This window comes from Salvelinus alpinus, chromosome 29 (genome assembly GCF_045679555.1).
Source record: "Salvelinus alpinus chromosome 29, SLU_Salpinus.1, whole genome shotgun sequence".
NCBI classification, from domain to species: Eukaryota; Metazoa; Chordata; class Actinopteri; order Salmoniformes; family Salmonidae; genus Salvelinus; species Salvelinus alpinus.
In genome coordinates, this window is record NC_092114.1 from 20,310,580 (window position 1) to 20,331,107 (window position 20,528).

At 47.2% G+C, this 20,528-nt stretch overlaps 1 protein-coding gene across 9 annotated transcripts in view; it reads right to left on the minus strand.

Annotated features, from left to right (window-relative positions):
- Nucleotides 1-2,876: 2,876 nt before the first annotated feature.
- LOC139559257 (nuclear transcription factor Y subunit gamma-like) overlaps nucleotides 2,877-20,528 on the minus strand; it is a 39,311-nt gene continuing 21,659 nt past the window's right edge. For 3 of the 9 annotated variants that reach the window (XM_071375082.1, XM_071375081.1, XM_071375080.1), the window contains exons 2-11: nucleotides 14,917-15,020; nucleotides 14,697-14,765; nucleotides 11,636-11,749; nucleotides 9,549-9,644; nucleotides 8,079-8,267; nucleotides 6,046-6,117; nucleotides 5,326-5,475; nucleotides 4,941-5,051; nucleotides 4,592-4,645; nucleotides 2,877-4,510 (exon numbers count right to left, since the gene is read on the minus strand). In XM_071375082.1, coding sequence (XP_071231183.1) covers nucleotides 4,388-4,510; nucleotides 4,592-4,645; nucleotides 4,941-5,051; nucleotides 5,326-5,475; nucleotides 6,046-6,117; nucleotides 8,079-8,267; nucleotides 9,549-9,644; nucleotides 11,636-11,749; nucleotides 14,697-14,765; nucleotides 14,917-15,020 — 1,082 coding nt within the window. In that variant the 3' untranslated portion in view covers nucleotides 2,877-4,387. Of the gene's footprint in view, nucleotides 4,511-4,591; nucleotides 4,646-4,940; nucleotides 5,052-5,325; nucleotides 5,476-6,045; nucleotides 6,118-8,078; nucleotides 8,268-9,548; nucleotides 9,645-11,635; nucleotides 11,750-14,696; nucleotides 14,769-14,916; nucleotides 15,021-20,528 lie in introns of all 9 variants that reach the window. The other 6 variants (XM_071375076.1, XM_071375079.1, XM_071375078.1 and 3 more) reach the window with 3 other exon arrangements.

The following is a 20,528-nucleotide window of genomic DNA, read 5'->3' on the forward strand; positions in this document are numbered from 1 at the left end:
GAGCCCTGCAGCTTTGTCCAGTTCGAAACAGGCCATGTAGTCTTCATAAAACACTGCTAACAGTTAAAGACCTTAAATACAATCTCCCTATTATCACATTATTCAATTGATGTACATCATGTATGTACATTGTGTCCATACTAGACACAATGTATGCTACATGCAGAATGAATCTCACTGGTTGGTTAATCATGGCTTGACCCCTGACCTTCTGCCTTGTAACTGTGATGCCTGAATAACCACAGATTTACAATATCTCCCACACCTCAAAGATAAAGATCATCAAACACATGGTCAAGATGGACCAGAATCCATCTAACTCAAAGTCAACTTGTCTTAATAAGGTCTGATGTGGTTAATTTGGTGGGACGAGCTGGTGTGGTGGTCACAATGTGCGTCCCAAATGGCTCCCTATTCCCATAGGGCTCTGGTCAAAAGTAGCGCACTATATAGGGAATAGAGTGCCACTTGGGACCTAGCCCAACGTGGAGCCAGAGCAGTCGGTCATAATTCATCTCTCCAAAGTTCCCTTGATCTAAGCGGATGAGGCCGTTGGACAATCCTATTCACGCTCCACTTAAGCTACAAAAATGTCTCCCAATCCTCATTGCCCCTTATTAGACGGAGGCGAGCATGAGTCTATTCATTAATGCAGTTATTGTTCAGTGATTTAAGTCGATTAGAACGGGAATGGGTCCCAATCTACCAGTAGGCTTATGGACCGGAATAGCATCCCTGTTTACCTGTTACATAACACAAACGGTTTCCAGCACTCAAACCCTCACTGACCCAACCAAAGACCAAGCACTATTATCAGACAGACGGGTTTTAAATGTGGACAGCACTCAAAGCTAAAGGTATAGGGATAATCTTCTCATTAGGTAGATGTTAGACTCACTGGGCTGCATGGGGAGGTTAGCAATAAGTAGAACCAGGAGTTTTTCCAGTCAGTCTTGCAGACAGGAATAACTCCTGGCCCTACTCGCACATTATAGACAGGGCCCAAGTAATAATAAATCATTCTTATTGGGAAATGTGAGATTTTTTAACATTAATTGCTGTTGACAAATTGCGGTTTATGTGACCAATTCCTCGAGGTAGATGAGGCATCACTCTCGCTATATTTCTGTCCCAGCCTAATTACCTATTTTCCTTTTAAGATTTAGGTTGGATAAGGAATGACGGCTGATCTCCAAAGTGCTGAGCCGTCTCCAGCCAACTACCTCGTGATTCCATTGTTACCCGCTTGGCCTTTCACAACGAACAGCCCTTTCCAGAAGTAGAGAAGTGAGAAGAAAAAAACAGGACCTACAGTACGTATATTGCTCTACTGTTGGAAGTGTGGTCCTCTAGGGGTGGACATTGTATGGATAATTTAACCCACAGTCGCCCCCTTGTGGCCATATTGCTTACGTTCTTAGGTACGTCACTCCCCCGGGGCGCATAGGCCATCTACGACTCTTCTCCATCGCACTCTTCTGGGCTGTCTTCTCAATCTCGTTCCATCACATGCCGGATTTTTGGCATCTGCTTCAAGCTCCCGCCTCCAGGTGTTTCGTGGACGCTCTCATTTCCATTTCCATTGTGGGTTTCAGGATAGTTTGTCTGTCGATGTTGGAGGCCATAGAGGGATCGTTTTTATTCATACAGTTATAGAGTGCATAGACCCATATCTTGAAGTAATATGTCAAGACATTCGTACTCAACAACTTGTACATCATTTATCACCATCAAGTCTATACCGACCGATAAATTGCTTCACTAAAGGATAACTACAGCTAGGTCTCCATCCAAATGGAGACCGATTTTCATGCAAATATTCTAAAATCCGCATTTAGAAAATATGCGCATTTTCCCACCAGTGGCGCTTACACCAAACTGACTTTTCTTTTAACCAAACGGACTTCTTGCAGAAACAAAATCAGTGCGTGATGACGTTGTGCACACAATGTACTTTTTCGCTTTCGTTTATGTACAAAATAAATATCTAATGTTCAAAGCGTTTCCATTGCATTTTCGACTCTAAAGAGCAATAATATTTGTATTTGTCCAACGGCAGTCAACCATCGATCATCATGTCACCAGAATATGACCCTCGAAACTTATTGGAAAGGCGCATCAAACTCATCACTGTGCACTTTCACCACCCTGTGAAGTGCATAACGCCAGATACCAACCAGATGCATGTTTTGTTTTTCCGTATGTTTTGCTCGCATTTTAGGTATTTGACATACATGTGCTTTGCTTTTCAACTAGCTAGTTGGAGTCTGTGTGTACTTCCGTTTGTACCACCGAACGGAAAAGCATTAAATATTTAATGCATACGATACACCGAACTCACCGCAGCCTAGTGCGCCATCCCCAATGTAGTGTTGCGGCCTGCTCCATTGACAATGAATGACTTCCGTCGGAACGCAGAGTTTGATCCATCTGGTGGACATGAGGCGTAATTATTTCATCTGTAGCCTAATAAACTACATAGTTTCCTGAGTCTTAGTGTGAGACCACCCAACATTCCAAGTTTACTTCGTTATGATAGTTATGATAGATCAATATTTGTGCATAAAGGCGTTTCCAACGCCATTTGTCGCATAATGAATTTTACCGACACAAAAAGATCCCATCATGTTAAACTAATACATTCTGTCTGCATTTATAAAATTGTACCGAAACACCCTGTTTCCATCACAGCTGTCTTGATTTTTGTTTGTATGGTATTACTCGCATTAAAACCTGTGGATGGAAACGTGGTTTATGTTGTACTATATGGTAGTTATCAATAGGCTATGAATAGATTTCAATCACCTCTAAACACAAATGCACATTTGCCACAAAAACTGTTGGGTGAAAAACGGTTAACTTTTCTGTAGAAAATATTGCATGTATTGTTTTTTTATTTGGTTATTATTTTTTTCCTCACAAACCCAAAGTTTGCTTACAAAAATGAACAAAAATAAAATGTGTACCTATCATTGCATATCATGCTGGCAGTTTAAACTACATGCAAAACAACAAGAAGAACAGCTATGATAATGATCATTACTAAATAAGAAAGGGAAGGAAAAGGGAGGGATGGTCATTTCAAAAGAAACCTTGACAAGTTACAACTGGTATTAAGAAAAGACTATAAAAGGGGTCTTTGCTTCAGTGAAGTATTTTTTTTTTTACATTAGGCTTTCTCTACAAGCAAGGAAGGAGAACCAAAAACCTCTCTGGATAGGGGAGAGAGAGACTGCATATAAGGCAGAGAAAGGCCTAACCATGATAGTGATCAGTGTGGTGATTCATGAAGAGATGAGAGGGGGAGGGAAGAGGAAAGAGGGATGGAAGAGGGCCACTGAAGAGGTGAGTATGATCACTGGGCCATGGGGAAGAGATACTGCACAATATTGGACGGACACACACACACACACACACACACACACACGGGTCATACATACTAAATACAAAGTCCATCATACAGTTAGAAGCCCTTTCATTGATGGCATGTCTCGTCAATGTGAACCAAACAAAGAGGAACTAAGAACAAATTATGAATTGACCCATCACGGCTGGTGTGAGTCTTTCATACAATTTACAATGAATTATTGTGCGCTAGCTTAGAGTATGGCTTTATAGTTTTTTCTTTTAAAGTCTACACATTAAGACATTACAACAAAAGGGCATGATTCATGTTCTCTTGTAGACCAAACAAGGACCAAGCCTTCCATAGGATTCCTCCCAAATTGCACTATTCCCTATATAGTGAACTACTTTTGATCAGGGCCATATAGGCCGTGGTCAAAAACAGTACATTATATAGGGAACAGTGCCATTTGGGATGCAGACAGAACATAAGACACCCCTATACGGTGTACTTCACAGAGAGACAGAAGACATACAGATTATACAGCAAGGGTTGACAGACACTGAGGAAGTACAGAGAGTTGGTCACTAAAAAGGAGGAAAGTTGGGTCCTGGAGGATTCAGCATTTGGATACCCTGTGTGTGGCTGTCGTGAATGGGCATTAGGTGAGGCCTTTCTGGGGAACGTATCAGGTGAGTGTGGGTGCCAGGAGGAACTAACGGAGGCAGAGAGAGATGATATGACATGGGAATGAGAGAGAGTTGTCAGGCAGTCCCTTTGGTATCTGACCCAGTGTACTGAATAAAGAACTGTTGTTGTCAGAGAGTCCCTTGTAATTATCATGTCATATACCAGTGTATTGAATGAGCGTGAGGGCACATCCCAAATTGCACCCTATATAGTGTGTAGGTAATATGGTGCCATTTGGGACATATCCTAGGAGGTCCCTTGGCTGTTCGAGCCAGTTGCCCTTATGGATGGTAGCAGGTGGTGGGATCAGTGGTTGGGTGGTCTGGTGGTCAGGCGGATGCTTCCGGAGCTTCAGTCTCCGCTGACCTGCGTGGTGACCTGTCCGTCGGCCGTCTGGTTGGTGGACTGGATGAACATTGGCTGGCTCAGGTCCTGTCCCGCCGGCATCGTCACCTGCTGAATCTGATACAACTGCTGTAAGGACACAGAGGGAAAGGGTGAGAGAGAGGAGGGTGTGTGCATGTGTGTGACAGGAGTGAGAGATGTTCGTCTTACCTGTCCGTCGGTAAACTGGTTGAATTGCTGCTGGCCTTGCTCCGTTTGTGTAATCTGAGAACAAACCAGAGAGAGAGGAGTCAGTCATTCACACAGTGGTTCTCACAGCCACTATTAAAACCTACACCTCTGTTCAAATGCAACTGAAGGCAATGGACAATATAGAAGTCATTATAGAAATATAGAAATACACAATCGTATAATATTTGTATTGGTTACTACATTAACGACGTTAATGTTATTTTATAAACTAGTATAGTGATACCAGACCAGAGACTACATTACAGAGATGAAGTGTCCACACACATATGATGCGATACTATAGATTGAAAAGGTTCTTGTTCAGTACCTGTACCTGCTGAGTGTTACCCAGCGTCTGGATCTGTCCCTGAACCACCTGTGTGCCAGAGACGGGCTGTGCCAGCCGGATGTACTGCAACTGGCCAGTGTTCAGCTGCACCTGCACACAGCCACCACACGGGGGAGACAAACACACACTTTAGGCAGGGGAGGTCATAGAAAAACAACACAAACGTCATTATGGTCGTTGAGCTAGTTAGTTAGTGTCAACATGGGGGAGAGGAAGGTTCAACCAGCTCTCTACAGTGTGTTTGGAGATTGATCGCCAACTTAAGAAAATGTGTTGTATTTATTTCATTAGAAAATTTGAAATTATTAAACTTTCCACTTAGGTCACTCAAGGACAGAATCTCCCCTCCCCCTCCCTCTCTTACTGGTATCTGCTGGATCTCGGCGGAGTTGGTGAGGATCTGCTGCATGACCTGCATGGTCTGTCCTGACTGCACCGTCTGGGTCTGGCCCTGAGACGACGCCTGTACTATCTGGACCTGCTGGTCCCCAACCTGCATGGTCATTGGAGCACTCTGGTGGTGGGGGAGGGAGAATGTTAATTCTTAAACAACTGGTGAGAGTGTGGTGACTGTGACCATGTAATGATTGACATTGGGCTGGAAAACCTGGGCCTAATAAGTAGATTACAGTTAGAATGGGACCACAGAGAGAGAGATGACAAGGCAGGGTTGAAAAACCCCCTCTCATCCTACAAGCTGACAGACGATGATATGGTAGTGTCAGGCAACCCAGTCTCTCCAGGATTGGCTGATCGGATCTGATGAAAATCCCTAATATGCAACAAAAAAATCTAACGGCGGTTTTAATGAGCCGGCTGCTGCTGAGAGTCAGCAGGGCTCTCTGGGGGGGGGGGGGCTCAGTGAACTAGTGATGCAGCCAAACACAAGCTTCCTCTTAATCTTCCTGATTCAATGTGGAGGGGTGCCCTCCGGGGTGAAATTTCCACTAGGATCAGCGTTCCCTCCCCCAATGCTAACCATTTAGTGGGGGAAATGCAAAATCGATCAGCGTCCAGGGGCAACTTCACCCTGTGCTGGGAGGGGGTTTCAGATGGGGACGGGGGGCTGAGGAGCGGTGTTTACCGTGATGGGTGTGCCCTGTGACTGGGCTACCTGAACCTGCTGTAACTGTTGCATTGTGGCCCCCTGCAGCACCTGAAGAGGGGAGGGAGGAGGGAGGAGAGAGAGAGAGAGGAAGCTTTACAAAGATGACTACGAGCACATGCAGAGCGCACAGGAACACACACACATACAGTAGACAGGTGTCGTCAGATCACACACAACAATGAGCATGTGAGCACAATGAAATGCTGCATAGAGCAGAAGTGATGTGGAGAATTAATGAAGGAATAGCAGCTGTGAAATCCAGGTATAGTGAAGTTAATGAATATAAAGACGTATCCTACAGTAGGAAATGGTAGTTATATTAATATAAAGATGTATCCTACAGTAGGAAATGGTAGTTATATTAATATAAAGATGTATCCTCAGTAGGAAATGGTAGTTATATTAATATAAAGATGTATCCTCAGTAGGAAATGGTAGTTATATTAATATAAAGATGTATCCTACAGTAGGAAATGGAGGTTTGGTTTTCCAACAGATCAGTCCATTAGGGACTTAGTGACCTGAGAGGGCATGTGACAGAACTGGTGCAACAGTGACGACTAGTGACACAAAGATCTTTGCAGTCAAGTCTGGAGACACACACGATTTAAGATCTCTCTCTCTTCACCCTCTTCCCTCGCTCTCAATCTCCAGATAACTCTCGCTTTTAAAAATGACACTTTATCCGCCTGTTCTTCTGATTCCTCCAACCCCCTGGCCTCTTGACTGTTACCCAATAGTGATGCACCACGGACTAGTCATCTCTTCTAAGGTGCCAGTCATTTGGTGACCTTCCCTGCTCTGCGACTAAGTGGACTGCAGCAGCAACAGTAGTAGCAGTAGCATTAACAGTAACATTAACATTAACAGCAGCAGATATTAACAGTAGCAACAGTTCTGGTCCGACTGTGGAACCGCGACAGCTCAATGAACTTAAGGCAGCATGGGGGGAGAAAAATAAAATACATTCAAAAAAAGAGCGAGAGAGAACAAAAAAAGAGAAAAGATAAAGAAGACAGACTAGGGGTGGGGGGGACCAGAGAAGAAGACAGACTAGGGATGAGGGGGTGGGGGTTCCTCCTCTTCAGAGAGAAGTAGTGGAGGGGTGGAGAGCAGTCTCACAGGGACTCCCAGCTATACAAGCAGTGGCCCAGAGCCATTTGATCTGCACACTTCAATCACTCCCCTCTCCACTGTAGGTCCGTAACACATTAAACAGTAACACACTAGGACTGCGTATCAAATGGCACCCTATTCCCTACATAGTGCACTAATTTCGACCAGGCCTGCACCCTATTCCCTACATAGTGCACTACTTTTGACCAGGGCTGCACCCTATTCCCTACATAGTGCACTACTTTTGACCAGATGCAGCCCTAGTGTGTTACTGTTTCATGTGTTACGGACCTCCAGTGGAGAGGGTAGTGACTGAAGTGTGCAGAACAAATGGCTCTGGACCACTGCTTGTATAGCTGGGAGTGTGTGTGTGTTGGGTGTGTACGGGTCAATCATCCCTGCTGGTGGGAAAGAGTTGAAGCCAGAGTGGGGATCGGCTGTGCTTGCCAACGATAATATCAATAAAATCCACTGTTAATGCTGTTATTCTCCCATTCACACTGGACTTCACAGGGTTGTTGACTGAGTGTGTTAGGAGAGCTTGTGTTCTGCCAGGCTGTGTGGTGTGTTATACTTAAGCAACAAGGCCCAAGGGGGTGTGGTATATTAAGCATGACAACATGGAGTGCCTGGATACAGCCCGTACCTTTATTGCTATTATAAACTGGTTACGTAATTAGAGCAGTAAAAATACATGTTTTGTCATACCCGTGGTATACGGTCTGATACACCATGGTTGTCAGCCAATCAGCATTCAGGGCTGTCACCACCCAGTTTATAATATGCCTTTGCCTACGCTGTATGGCGGTACCTTACTGGTTATTTGCGGTCTGTGTGGTGCGTTGTGTGTGCAGCGCGTATGAGTGTGTGTGTGTGTCTATTCTCCAGCGTACCTGTCCTTGCTGTGGCTGTGCGATAATGATCTGTCCAGGCTGGATGGTGGTAGTCTGTTGTCCTGTGGCCTGCTGGCCCTGCTGCTGGCCCTGCTGCTGACCCTGCACCTGGACCTGTCCTGGCTGCTGAGCCAGGGTGAAGTAGTACTGAACCGGCTCTGCTGGGGCCACTGACTGACGCACCTCCTCCTGTACACACACACACACAGGAAGAGAGAGAGACAGGGGGAGAGGGTGAGAATGGAAGACAGAGAGAGAGCGAGAGGAGGATAACAGAGTGAAGGGCAGAAAGAGAAGCATATCAGTCCATTACATCTCCATTAATTATTTTGTCAGCGTAATACAATAAGCGAGAGGCCCGATAAATAACTAATAAGCTCTGGATGGATGAGTAATGTGATTCTGAATGGAGGTTGTGTCCCAAATGGCACCATAATACCTAGGTAGTGCACTGCTTCTGAACAGGGCCCTATGGGTCTGCCCTACAGGCCTTGGTCAAAACAAGTGCACTTTATAGGGTGCCATTTGGGACACTACCAGAGGATCCATTACTTTCACGTTTTATTAGTCTTATGTACGGGATACACATGGTAAACATCGTCAAACTAAACACTTACTAGCAGCTTCCTTCTCAACAATAAGAAATACAAATAATAGGAACAGAAAGTAAATGCATTATCACTGTGACGATCAACAACATTTTTTACAAGAACACTTCAGACTGAAAGGGATCATTTCTATTCATTAAAAAAAACAAGGCCTTGATACATTATTGAGAATGTTCTAAATCATAAAGTGTGAAAGGAAAGCTAATTTAGTGACACATTGGACATGATCAACCATTAACAAGCCTGTACCCTCTTTGTGCCTAGTTATCATAATATACAGCCCAAAATCAGTTAGAGCAATGCCACGGCAAGGCCTCATCACAAGTACAGGGTAACAGTCCCCTAAAAGCTACTGGTTGGTTGATCTTCCATGGGGTAGCGTAGGAGGTAGCCAATTCGCCCGTCACCAGAAGTGTAAACACCCCTCTCCCAGCTCGATGATGTCACAGCTGAGAGTGTAGGATGTTTACACCCCTGGCCACAGATCTGGTCAACTATATTGATTTATGGATCTACTGATAGAATACCATAATTTTAGGTAGGTCACAACTTAGAAATGCTTGGGAGGCACTGTCTAGTCTAAAACATGTACCACCATCAAACTGTAATGTGGCAGAGGGCATCAGTTAACACGGTGGTGATTATGTTGATAGTGATTACAAGCTATGGGGTACTGGTGGTACTGTTGAGGGATGTTGGAGGTAAGGGTCAGCCAGACGCTGCAAACATCCGACTGAAAGCCCTCGCTGACCGAACACCAGCTTCCAGTCAAGGATGTTTACAGCGCCTCCAGGCTGCCAGTAGTGGTACTACACCCTGCCGGGGTCCTGAAATGAAATGCAGACGGACTCTCACACACTACCTGTCGTTTAGGGGGCTTGAGCTCATCCCGGGGCACGATGTCGATGAGGAAGTCAAACTGGTCGAACTTTGTTATCGCCATGGCAATGTCGTTCCTCTGAAACACAGGATAAGAGTTGAGGGTGAACATTAGGCTCCTCATTCAGTATGTGCAGAAACTAGACTAAATATAAAACCGGCTTTCTACTTCTGCCGCTCTCTCCAAATATAGCCTTTTTGAAAACGATTGAAGAAAAGACAGTTTATATAATCTTCTAGGTCAAACCCGAACATTCTGCAGCTTTGTAAACAATACTAAAAGGAGCTCGCTCACAGTGGAACTGTAAAAGCCTACTTCAATCACACCACACAACGTTCACTAGTGATAGTTACATATCGCAATATTATTTTGGACGATATATCAATACTTTGACTCCAAGTATTGATTAGTAAAAAGTATATATATATATATTTTTTTTTAAATATTTTTAATATATTTTTTGAATGATATTGTTTTTGCCTAGGTAGCGTTAGCTAGCACTAGTCGGCTGTACCTGCACCAAAACTTCCTGTATTTTCATCCTATATCTTCTTTTTAACTAGTGAGAAGCATCTAAGTATCGTAACAATATCGTATTGTGAGGTCCCTGGCAATTCCCAGCCCGAACATTCACCATGTAAAAAACAGCAGGAATGGGCCTACTGTAAGAAACACCAGATGAACAACAATCGGGAGTTGTGACGTATTCTTAGCATCACTGTCCTACTGGGCTCACCCTTCTAGAGAGAGAGAGTGTGTGTGTGAGTGTGTGTGTGTGTTTTTCCATTGGATATTAAGTCCCCCCCATCAGTCTATTTATAGTGCTGTGATTAATATCTGGTAACACCGGGTCACATCCACAGTTGTTATATTGATGAGTGTCACCATGGTGACCCTAATCGGCGTGCTGTCAGCACAATGGAACTCTGGCGAGAGCCGGAGTGTGTGTGAGAGAGAGATGGAGTGTGATTAAAAGCAGAGCTGTCTTATTAACAACACACACAGACTAGGAGCATACGCCAGACACGTATCACCATCTGTGGTGTAGAAATGTAATTAACATGCCAAATTGGCATTCTATTTCGAGGTTAACAAAGCTCAACCGAATGACGTTTTCACTCTGAATTTATAGGAGTGCGATTTGACTTTGTAATTCAGCCCCACTGTTATGAAGCCATGTTGAAGGACAGAATCTGCCAAGATATTGTGCAAAGCAGTATCCCACACACACACACACACACACACAGGTATGTGAATAGATGGAGATGAAAGAAGTGGGGTACTCTGTTTAATGTTTCAGTGTGTGACTGACTGGCTGGTCTACCCTCTAACACCCAGGTGTGACTGGCCCTGGCTTTCCAAACCACTCTGATCAACACTCTCTTTCCTCTCTCTTCTCTCCCACACACTCTCTCACAATCTTTCACTTTGTGTCTCTCCTCCCTCTCTCTTGCCCATTCCCTCACTCATTCTCTCACTTTGGCTCTCCCTCTTTCCCACTCTCGCCATCCCTTTCATCACACCAGGATCCATGTAATTCCCCTGGCTCTGGGATCAGAGAGCAGGCAAAATGGCATTCGAAGTAAAAGTGAGTCACGGGAGCCGAGCTCTGCTTTCACAGTCGACGCTGAGAGAGAAGGAATTTAACAGAGCAAGTCCTCAGGGGATGGCCGTGTGCGGCCTCTATACACACACACACACACTGGGACCAGTACACTGCGTGAGGTCTTTACACGTGAACTTGGGCCAGCAGACTACATACGTGAGGTCTTTACACGTAAACTTGGGCCAGCAGACTACATATGTGAGGTCTTTACACGTGAACTTGGGCCAGCAGACTACATGCGTGAGGTCTTTACACGTAAACTTGGGCCAGCAGACTACATACGTGAGGTCTTTACACGTGAACTTGGGCCAGCAGGCTACACGCGTGAGGTCTCTACACGTGAACTTGGACCAGCAGACTACATGCGTGAGGTCTTTACACGTAAACTTGGGCCAGCAGTCTGCATGTGCTGTCTGTGTGAATGTGTGTGACCTCTATACACACTAGGGAGGGTGTGACTGACCTGTAGGGTGCGTCTCTTGTTGTCTTCAGTGTGGATCCAAGCCCTCAGTGTGAGCTCTGTGATGAAGATCTGAGCTGCCTTGGCAAACAGCACCGGGGCCTCTGCACTGATCATCTATGGAGACATTGAGATGACATGTTAAAACTAAGGGGAAACAGGGAACACACACATACAGACAAAGGAAACAAATACACACAGAGAGAACACACAAACAGGAAACTGACATTGCAACTACTACTACCTCTCACACACTCAGTAACCTACACAGCTAGATAGGGTTGTATAGATCTGTATAGATAGACCGCCCGTATCCCTTACTGCTAAAGGGGAGACACCTAACCTTTTGAAAACCTTTCCACAGAGTGACATTTAGAAGTTGGCCTGGGCGGGAGGTGGTCGGTGAGGCAGGCTGCAGGCTGAGGAGCTGCTGGGTCATGGCTAGCATCACACCCCTCTCTGCCACACTCTGGGTCATGGCTAGCATCACACCCCTCTCTGTCACACTCTGGGTCATGGCTAGCATCACACCCCTCTCTGCCACACTCTGGGTCATGGCTAGCATCACACCCCTCTCTGCCACACTCTGGGTCATGGCTAGCATCACACCCCTCTCTGCCACACTCTGGGTCATGGCTAGCATCACACCCTCTCTGTCACACCCTGGGTCATGGCTAGCATCACACCCTCTCTGTCACACTTGGGGTCATGGCAAGCATCACACCCTCTCTGTCACACTCTGGGTCATGGCTAGCATCACACCCTCTCTGTCACACTTGGGGTCATGGCAAGCATCACAGCCTCTCTGTCACACTCTGGGTCATGGCTAGCATCACACCCTCTCTGTCACACTCGGGGTCATGGCAAGCATCACACCCTCTCTGTCACACTCTGGGTCATGGCTAGCATCACACCCTCTCTGTCACACTTGGGGTCATGGCAAGCATCACAGCCTCTCTGTCACACTCTGGGTCATGGCTAGCATCACACCCTCTCTGTCACACTCGGGGTCATGGCAAGCATCACACCCTCTCTGTCACACTCTGGGTCATGGCTAGCATCACACCCTCTCTGTCACACTCTGGGTCATGGCTAGCATCACACCCTCTCTGCCACACTCTGGGTCATGGCTAGCATCACGGCTCTCTCTGCCACACTCTGGGCCATTGCTAGCATCACGCCCCTCTCTGCCACACTCTGGGTCATGGCTAGCATCACGTCACACTCTTGGTCATGGCTAGCATCACGTCACACTCTTGGTCATGGCTAGCATCACGTCACACTCTTGGTCATGGCTAGCATCACGTCACACTCTTGGTCATGGCTAGCATCACGTCACACTCTGGGTCATGGCTAGCATACGTCACACTCTTGGGCATGGCTAGCATCACACCCCTCTCTGTCACACTCTGGGTCATGGCTAGCATCACGTCACACTCTTGGTCATGGCTAGCATCACGTCACACTCTTGGTCACGGCTAGCATCACGTCACACTCTTGGTCACGGCTAGCATCACGTCACACTCTTGGTCACGGCTAGCATCACGTCACACTCTTGGTCACGGCTAGCATCACGTCACACTCTTGGTCACGGCTAGCATCACGTCACACTCTTGGTCATGGCTAGCATCACGCCTCTCTCTGTCACACTCTGGGTCATGGCTAGCATCACGTCACTCTTGGTCATGGCTAGCAACACGTCCCAATCTGGGTCATGGCTAGCATCACGGCCCTCTCTGTCACACCCTGGGTCATGGCTAGCATCACGCCCCACTCTGGGTCATGGCTAGCATCACGTCCCACTCTGGGTCATGGCTAGCATCACGTCCCACTCTGGGTCATGGCTAGCATCACGTCCCACTCTGGGTCATGGCTAGCATCACGTCCCACGCTGGGTCATGGCTAGCATCACGTCCCACTCTGGGTCATGGCTAGCATCACGTCCCACTCTGGGTCATGGCTAGCATCACGTCCCACTCTGGGTCATGGCTAGCATCACGTCCTACTCTGGGTCATGGCTAGCATCACGTCCCACTCTGGGTCATGGCTAGCATCACGTCCCACTCTGGGTCATGGCTAGCATCACGTCCCACTCTGGGTCATGGCTAGCATCACGTCACACTCTTGGTCATGGCTAGCATCACACCCTCTCTGTCACACTCTGGGTCATGGCTAGCATCACAGCCTCTCTGTCACACTCTTGATCACACCCTCTCTGTCACACTCTGGGTCATGGCTAGCATCACACCCTCTCTGTCACACTCTGGGTCATGGCTAGCATCACAGCCTCTCTGTCACACTCTGGGTCATGGCTAGCATCACACCCTCTCTGTCACACTCTGGGTCATGGCTAGCATCACACCCCTCTCTGTCACACTCTGGGTCATGGCTAGCATCACACCCCTCTCTGTCACACTCTGGGTCATGGCTAGCATCACACCCCTCTCTGTCACACTCTGGGTCATGGCTAGCATCACACCCCTCTCTGTCACACTCTGGGTCATGGCTAGCATTACACCCCTCTCTGTCACACTCTGGGTCATGGCTAGCATTACACCCCTCTCTGTCACACTCTGGGTCATGGCTAGCATCACACCCCTCTCTGTCACACTCTGGGTCATGGCTAGCAGAAGGGTTCCTGCTAGATGTCCAGTATGTTAGTGATCTGCTGACCTTCCTTCTCACACTTAAGCTGCTACTGCTTATCTCTCTCGGGAGGAGCCCTACTTGGACACGGATACGGACACACACACTCCCCATGCCTGTCCTCTCAGAGCAGAGCAGGAATAGCCCTACAGGGTGATAAGCTGATGATGGTCTAATGGGATCAATGTGTATATATCAACATAGAATGTGACGTGGGACTCAACATGGGAGGAGGTACGATTGCAAATAACGTGCCAAGTCAAAATGTTTCCTACACAATGAGCTAATGGATGCTGTGTTCATTTCAGCCAGCCGTGTAGCCACACCTCAGCTCCAAAATACTATATTTTGTTATCTGAGTGGGGTGTTGATGAAGACTTCATCGAGCAATCACAGAAGGCGGGGACCTGCCTCCTACCTTCACATCTTCATCCAGCTTCATGATTTTCTTGATTCGGGCGAGAGGCAACTCCTGCACGCGGAAATCCTTCTGAAACAGAGCCAAGGGGTGTTAGGGGCAGGTCATGTGGAAACCACTTGTGAGGTGTGATGTGTGTGCCTTTGTATGTGTGTGCAAGCCCATGTGTGTTGTGTGTGTGCGCGTGTGTGCGTTCAATCAGAGGGAGGCCGTGACATACCACCGTGAGGTTCCTGATCTCTTCCATGACGCGGGGCCAGAAGGACTGTAGGCTCTGCTGGGCATCGCTGCCCCCGGCGCCAAACGAATCTGCAGACATGCTCACTGTACAGGGGAGAGGCGAGAGGATCAGACAAAAACACAACATCTACCACAGGAACCAACAAAACTACGATCTACCGCAGGAACCAACTAAACTACGATCTACCGCAGGAACAAACTAAACTGACAAGTTGACTGACAATGGCACCCAAAGGCTGCACTGGCCAGAGCTCTAGGAACTCTGTAGGTTAACTTACAATTAGAATACATAGAATTATAAATATAGCGCGGGTCGATTCTATTTCTGTAGCCGCCCATCAATCCTGTGTGTTGACGTGCCTAACGACAGATCGCTGCATGAAGCTGAATGGCTCAATCACATTAGTAGCCTACAGCTCCTGGTCTGTCATGTCACTGTGTGGGGTATTACAGCTCCTGGTCTGTCATGTCACTGTGTGGGGTATTACAGCTCCTGGTCTGTCATGTCACTGTGTGGGGTATTACAGCTCCTGGTCTGTCATGTCACTGTGTGGGGTATTACAGCTCCTGGTCTGTCATGTCACTGTGTGGGGTATTACAGCTCCTGGTCTGTCATGTCACTGTGTGGGGTATTATAGCTCCTGGTCCGTCATGTCACTGTGTGGGGTATTACAGCTCCTGGTCTGTCATGTCACTGTGTGGGGTATTACAGCTCCTGGTCTGTCATGTCACTGTGTGGGGTATTACAGCTCCTGGTCTGTCATGTCACTGTGTGGGGTATTACAGCTCCTGGTCTGTCATGTCACTGTGTGGGGTATTACAGCTCCTGGTCTGTCATGTCACTGTGTGGGGTATTACAGCTCCTGGTCCGTCATGTCACTGTGTGGGGTATTACAGCTCCTGGTCTGTCATGTCACTTTGGGGGTATTACAGCTCCTGGTCTGTCATGTAACTGTGTGGGGTATTATAGCTCCTGGTCTGTCATGTCACTGTGTGGGGTATTACAGCTCCTGGTCCGTCATGTCACTGTGTGGGGTATTACAGCTCCTGGTCCGTCATGTCACTGTGTGGGGTATTATAGCTCCTGGTCTGTCATGTCACTGTGTGGGGTATTACAGCTCCTGGTCTGTCATGTCACTGTGTGGGGTATTATAGCTCCTGGTCTGTCATGTCACTGTGTGGGGTATTATAGCTCCTGGTCTGTCATGTCACTGTGTGGGGTATTACAGCTCCTGGTCCGTCATGTCACTGTGTGGGGTATTACAGCTCCTGGTCCGTCATGTCACTGTGTGGGGTATTACAGCTCCTGGTCCGTCATGTCACTGTGTGGGGTATTACAGCTCCTGGTCTGTCATGTCACTGTGTGGGGTATTACAGCTCCTGGTCTGTCACGTCACTGTGTGGGGTATTATAGCTCCTGGTCCGTCATGTCACTGTGTGGGGTATTATAGCTCCTGGTCTGTCATGTCACTCACTGTGTGGGGTATTATAGCTCCTGGTCTGTCATGTCACTCACTGTGTGGGGTATTATAGCTCCTGGTCTGTCATGTCACTCACTGTGTGGGGTATTACAGCTCCTGGTCTGTCATGTCACTGTGTGGGGTATTACAGCTCCTGGTCTGTCATGTCACTGTGTGGGGTATTACAGCTCCTGGTCTGTCATGTCACTGTGTGGGGTATTACAGCTCCTGGTCTGTCATGTCACTGTGTGGGGTATTATAGCTCCTGGTCTGTCATGTCACTGTGTGGGGTATTACAGCTCCTGGTCTGTCATGTCACTGTGTGGGGTATTACAGCTCCTGGTCTGTCATGTCACTGTGTGGGGTATTACAGCTCCTGGTCTGTCATGTCACTGTGTGGGGTATTACAGCTCCTGGTCTGTCATGTCACTGTGTGGGGTATTATAGCTCCTGGTCTGTCATGTCACTCACTGTGTGGGGTATTATAGCTCCTGGTCTGTCATGTCACTGTGTGGGGTATTATAGCTCCTGGTCCGTCATGTCACTCACTGTGTGGGGTATTACAGCTCCTGGTCTGTCATGTCACTATGTGGGGTATTATAGCTCCTGGTCTGTCATGTCACTGTGTGGGTTATTATAGCTCCTGGTCCGTCATGTCACTGTGTGGGGTATTATAGCTCCTGGTCCGTCATGTCACTCACTGTGTGGGGTATTATAGCTCCTGGTCTGTCATGTCACTCACTGTGTGGGGTATTACAGCTCCTGGTCTGTCATGTCACTGTGTGGGGTATTACAGCTCCTGGTCTGTCATGTCACTGTGTGGGGTATTACAGCTCCTGGTCTGTCATGTCACTGTGTGGGGTATTACAGCTCCTGGTCTGTCATGTCACTGTGTGGGGTATTACAGCTCCTGGTCTGTCATGTCACTGTGTGGGGTATTACAGCTCCTGGTCTGTCATGTCACTGTGTGGGGTATTACAGCTGCTGGTCTGTCATGTCACTGTGTGGGGTATTACAGCTCCTGGTCCGTCATGTCACTGTGTGGGGTATTACAGCTCCTGGTCTGTCATGTCACTGTGTGGGATATTACAGCTCCTGGTCCGTCATGTCACTGTGTGGGGTATTACAGCTCCTGGTCCGTCATGTCACTGTGTGGGATATTACAGCTCCTGGTCTGTCATGTCACTGTGTGGGGTATTATAGCTCCTGGTCTGTCATGTCACTGTGTGGGGTATTATAGCTCCTGGTCTGTCATGTCACTGTGTGGGGTATTACAGCTCCTGGTCTGTCATGTCACTGTGTGGGGTATTACAGCTCCTGGTCTGTCATGTCACTGTGTGGGGTATTACAGCTCCTGGTCTGTCATGTCACTGTGTGGGGTATTATAGCTCCTGGTCTGTCATGTCACTGTGTGGGGTATTACAGCTCCTGGTCTGTCATGTCACTGTGTGGGGTATTATAGCTCCTGGTCTGTCATGTCACTGTGTGGGGTATTATAGCGGACTAAACTCCACTCTATGGTCATGGAAGTTTACACCAATGGAGTGGAACAGAGACCAGTCTGTCATGTGTGGGGTATTAGTGACCCCAAGTCTGACGACAGGCCTGAGTGCCCGATGTGTGTGTGTGTGTGTGTGTGTGTGTGTGTGTGTGTCACTCCAGGAGCTCAGAGTATCCTAAATAGAGCTCTATTCCAATCCCTCAAATATCAACTCCCCACCGCACTAAAACACCAAAATACATATACACACAAGTCATTGTGTAACGTGAGGCCGGAGTCTGGCTCCAAGAACGGGGACACGCCAGGTTACTATGGCATGCCAGGAATTCTGCTGTGAATATTGGCCTGCTTGTCTGAGCCTGCAGTGCTGGAGAGTCTACACAGCTATCTCCCTCCCTTTCTCTTCTTCCCTGGGAAGAATGGGCAGGCGACGAGGGAAAAGGGAAACACTAATAGCTGGGTGTGGTGTGTGTGTCCGTTGGATTAATGCTGGTCAACTGTACATTATGAGACAAAGTGCCAGAGGCTGGAACAGGGGGAGGTAAGAGACAGGGTAGGGCAGGCTGTAGCAGTGCGACAGCTATGCCAACCAGCTATGTGGGTCAGACATGATGATGAGAGGGGGAGAGGGAGAGAAAAGCATGACCACATAAAGACTAGTCCGGTCTCTCAGCCATTGACCACAGCTGAGCTCACGTCCTCCAGCAGCTCAAAACACAGACAGTATGAACATTTTTAAAAACAAGAGCATTCCGTTCCATTATTTTCAGATGGAATCAATCAGAATGGAGTCAGGGGACTTGAAGAATCAATCAGAATGGAGTCAGGGGACTTGATGAATCAATCAGAATGGAGTCAGGGGACTTGATGAATCAATCAGAATGGAGTCAGGGGACTTGATGAATCAATCAGAATGGAGTCAGGGGACTTGATGAATCAATCAGAATGGAGTCAGGGGACTTGATGAATCAATCAGAATGGAGTCAGGGGACTTGATGAATCAATCAGAATGGAGTCAGGGGACTTGATGAATCAATCAGAATGGAGTCAGGGGACTTGATGAATCAATCAGAATGGAGTCAGGGGACTTGATGAATCAATCAGAATGGAGTCAGGGGACTTGATGAATCAATCAGAATGGAGTCAGGGGACTTGATAAATCAATCAGAATGGAGTCAGGGGACTTGATAAATCAATCAGAATGGAGTCAGGGGACTTGATAAATCAATCAGAATGGAGTCAGGGGACTTGATAAATCAACCAGGGCTGATGCTGTGGCGGGCTTAGACAGCAACTGACCTCTAAAAGTGGCTGTGATGAGTTGGGCCTCCCAGTGTCCAGTTTAATTTCAAGGTTGATTACAGTCCTGTTGCAAATCCCTAACCAGCTTCCTCTTCACCTACAAAACAATCCCAGCACTCCAGAGGGCACAGGTGAAAGTAACGGTGATGATGGAATTTTTAATCTTATGGTGGAGTCAGGCTAAGCCTACAATGACAAACCAAATGCCCTCTATGTCCTTGTCTAGTTGACTGTTCCTTTACTTGTACCTGTTCTGGTCTGAGTGACAAAGCAAAGAAACACGTTGTCTGAATAAATAACAGTATAAGGACACGTCTTCTTCCAGGAACACTGTTTTGTTTGTCTATTTTTACAGCTCCAAGGCGGCCCAGCGTTTTGTGATGGATGCAGCAGGAGAGGAAGACATCTGTGTGTGTGTGCGTGCATGCGTGCGTGCGTGTCTGCACTTTCTCCAACTGGTATCCAGATAAGAAATGATTAGATGATTCACTTAACACCATTACAATTGACTATCAGGCCAATTACCACAGCAACAGTGCAATTTCCGCTGTGTGTGTGGGGGGTGGGGGTTAAGAAAGCACACACTTCAATTAACTAGGAGATAAATAAGTAGAGCCTAACCACCCCAGCTGTCTCCGGCTTACACCCACCCACCCACCCACCCACCCTCAGCTGACTGAACTACCTACCTCAGGAGTTGGACTTTGCTCTCTCAGATGTGACTAAATTATCCGGCTCTGAGTGACCCTACGACATTCAATATAAACGCCGCAGACCAAAAATCACACGAGGAGGGGGAGTGAAAGAGGGAAACATGTAACAATTTCAAAGATTTTAGTGAGTTACAGTTCATATAAGGAAGTCAGTCAATTGAAATACATTCATTAGGCCCTAATCTATGGATTTCACATGACTGAGAATACAGATATACATCTGTTGGTCACAGATACCATTAAAAAAGGCAGTTGCGTGTATCAGAAAACCAGTCACTATTTGCCTCCTGCAGTCCGACTCTTTCGCATAGAGTTGTTCAGGCTGTTGATTGTGGCCTGTGGAATCTTGTCCCACTCCTCTTTAATGACTGTGCGAAGTTGTTGGATATTGGAGGGAACAGGAACACGCGGTCGTAGATGTCATGGAAGAATTGGGACATCAATTTTCAGCTTCCAGAAATGTTGTACAGACTAGAGGTCGACCGATTAATCGGAATGGCCGATTAATCGGGGCCGATTTCAAGTTTTCATAACAATCGGAAATCGGTGTTTTTGGACGCCGATTTGCCGAAAAAATAAAATAATGTTTACACCTTTATTTAATCTTTATTTAACT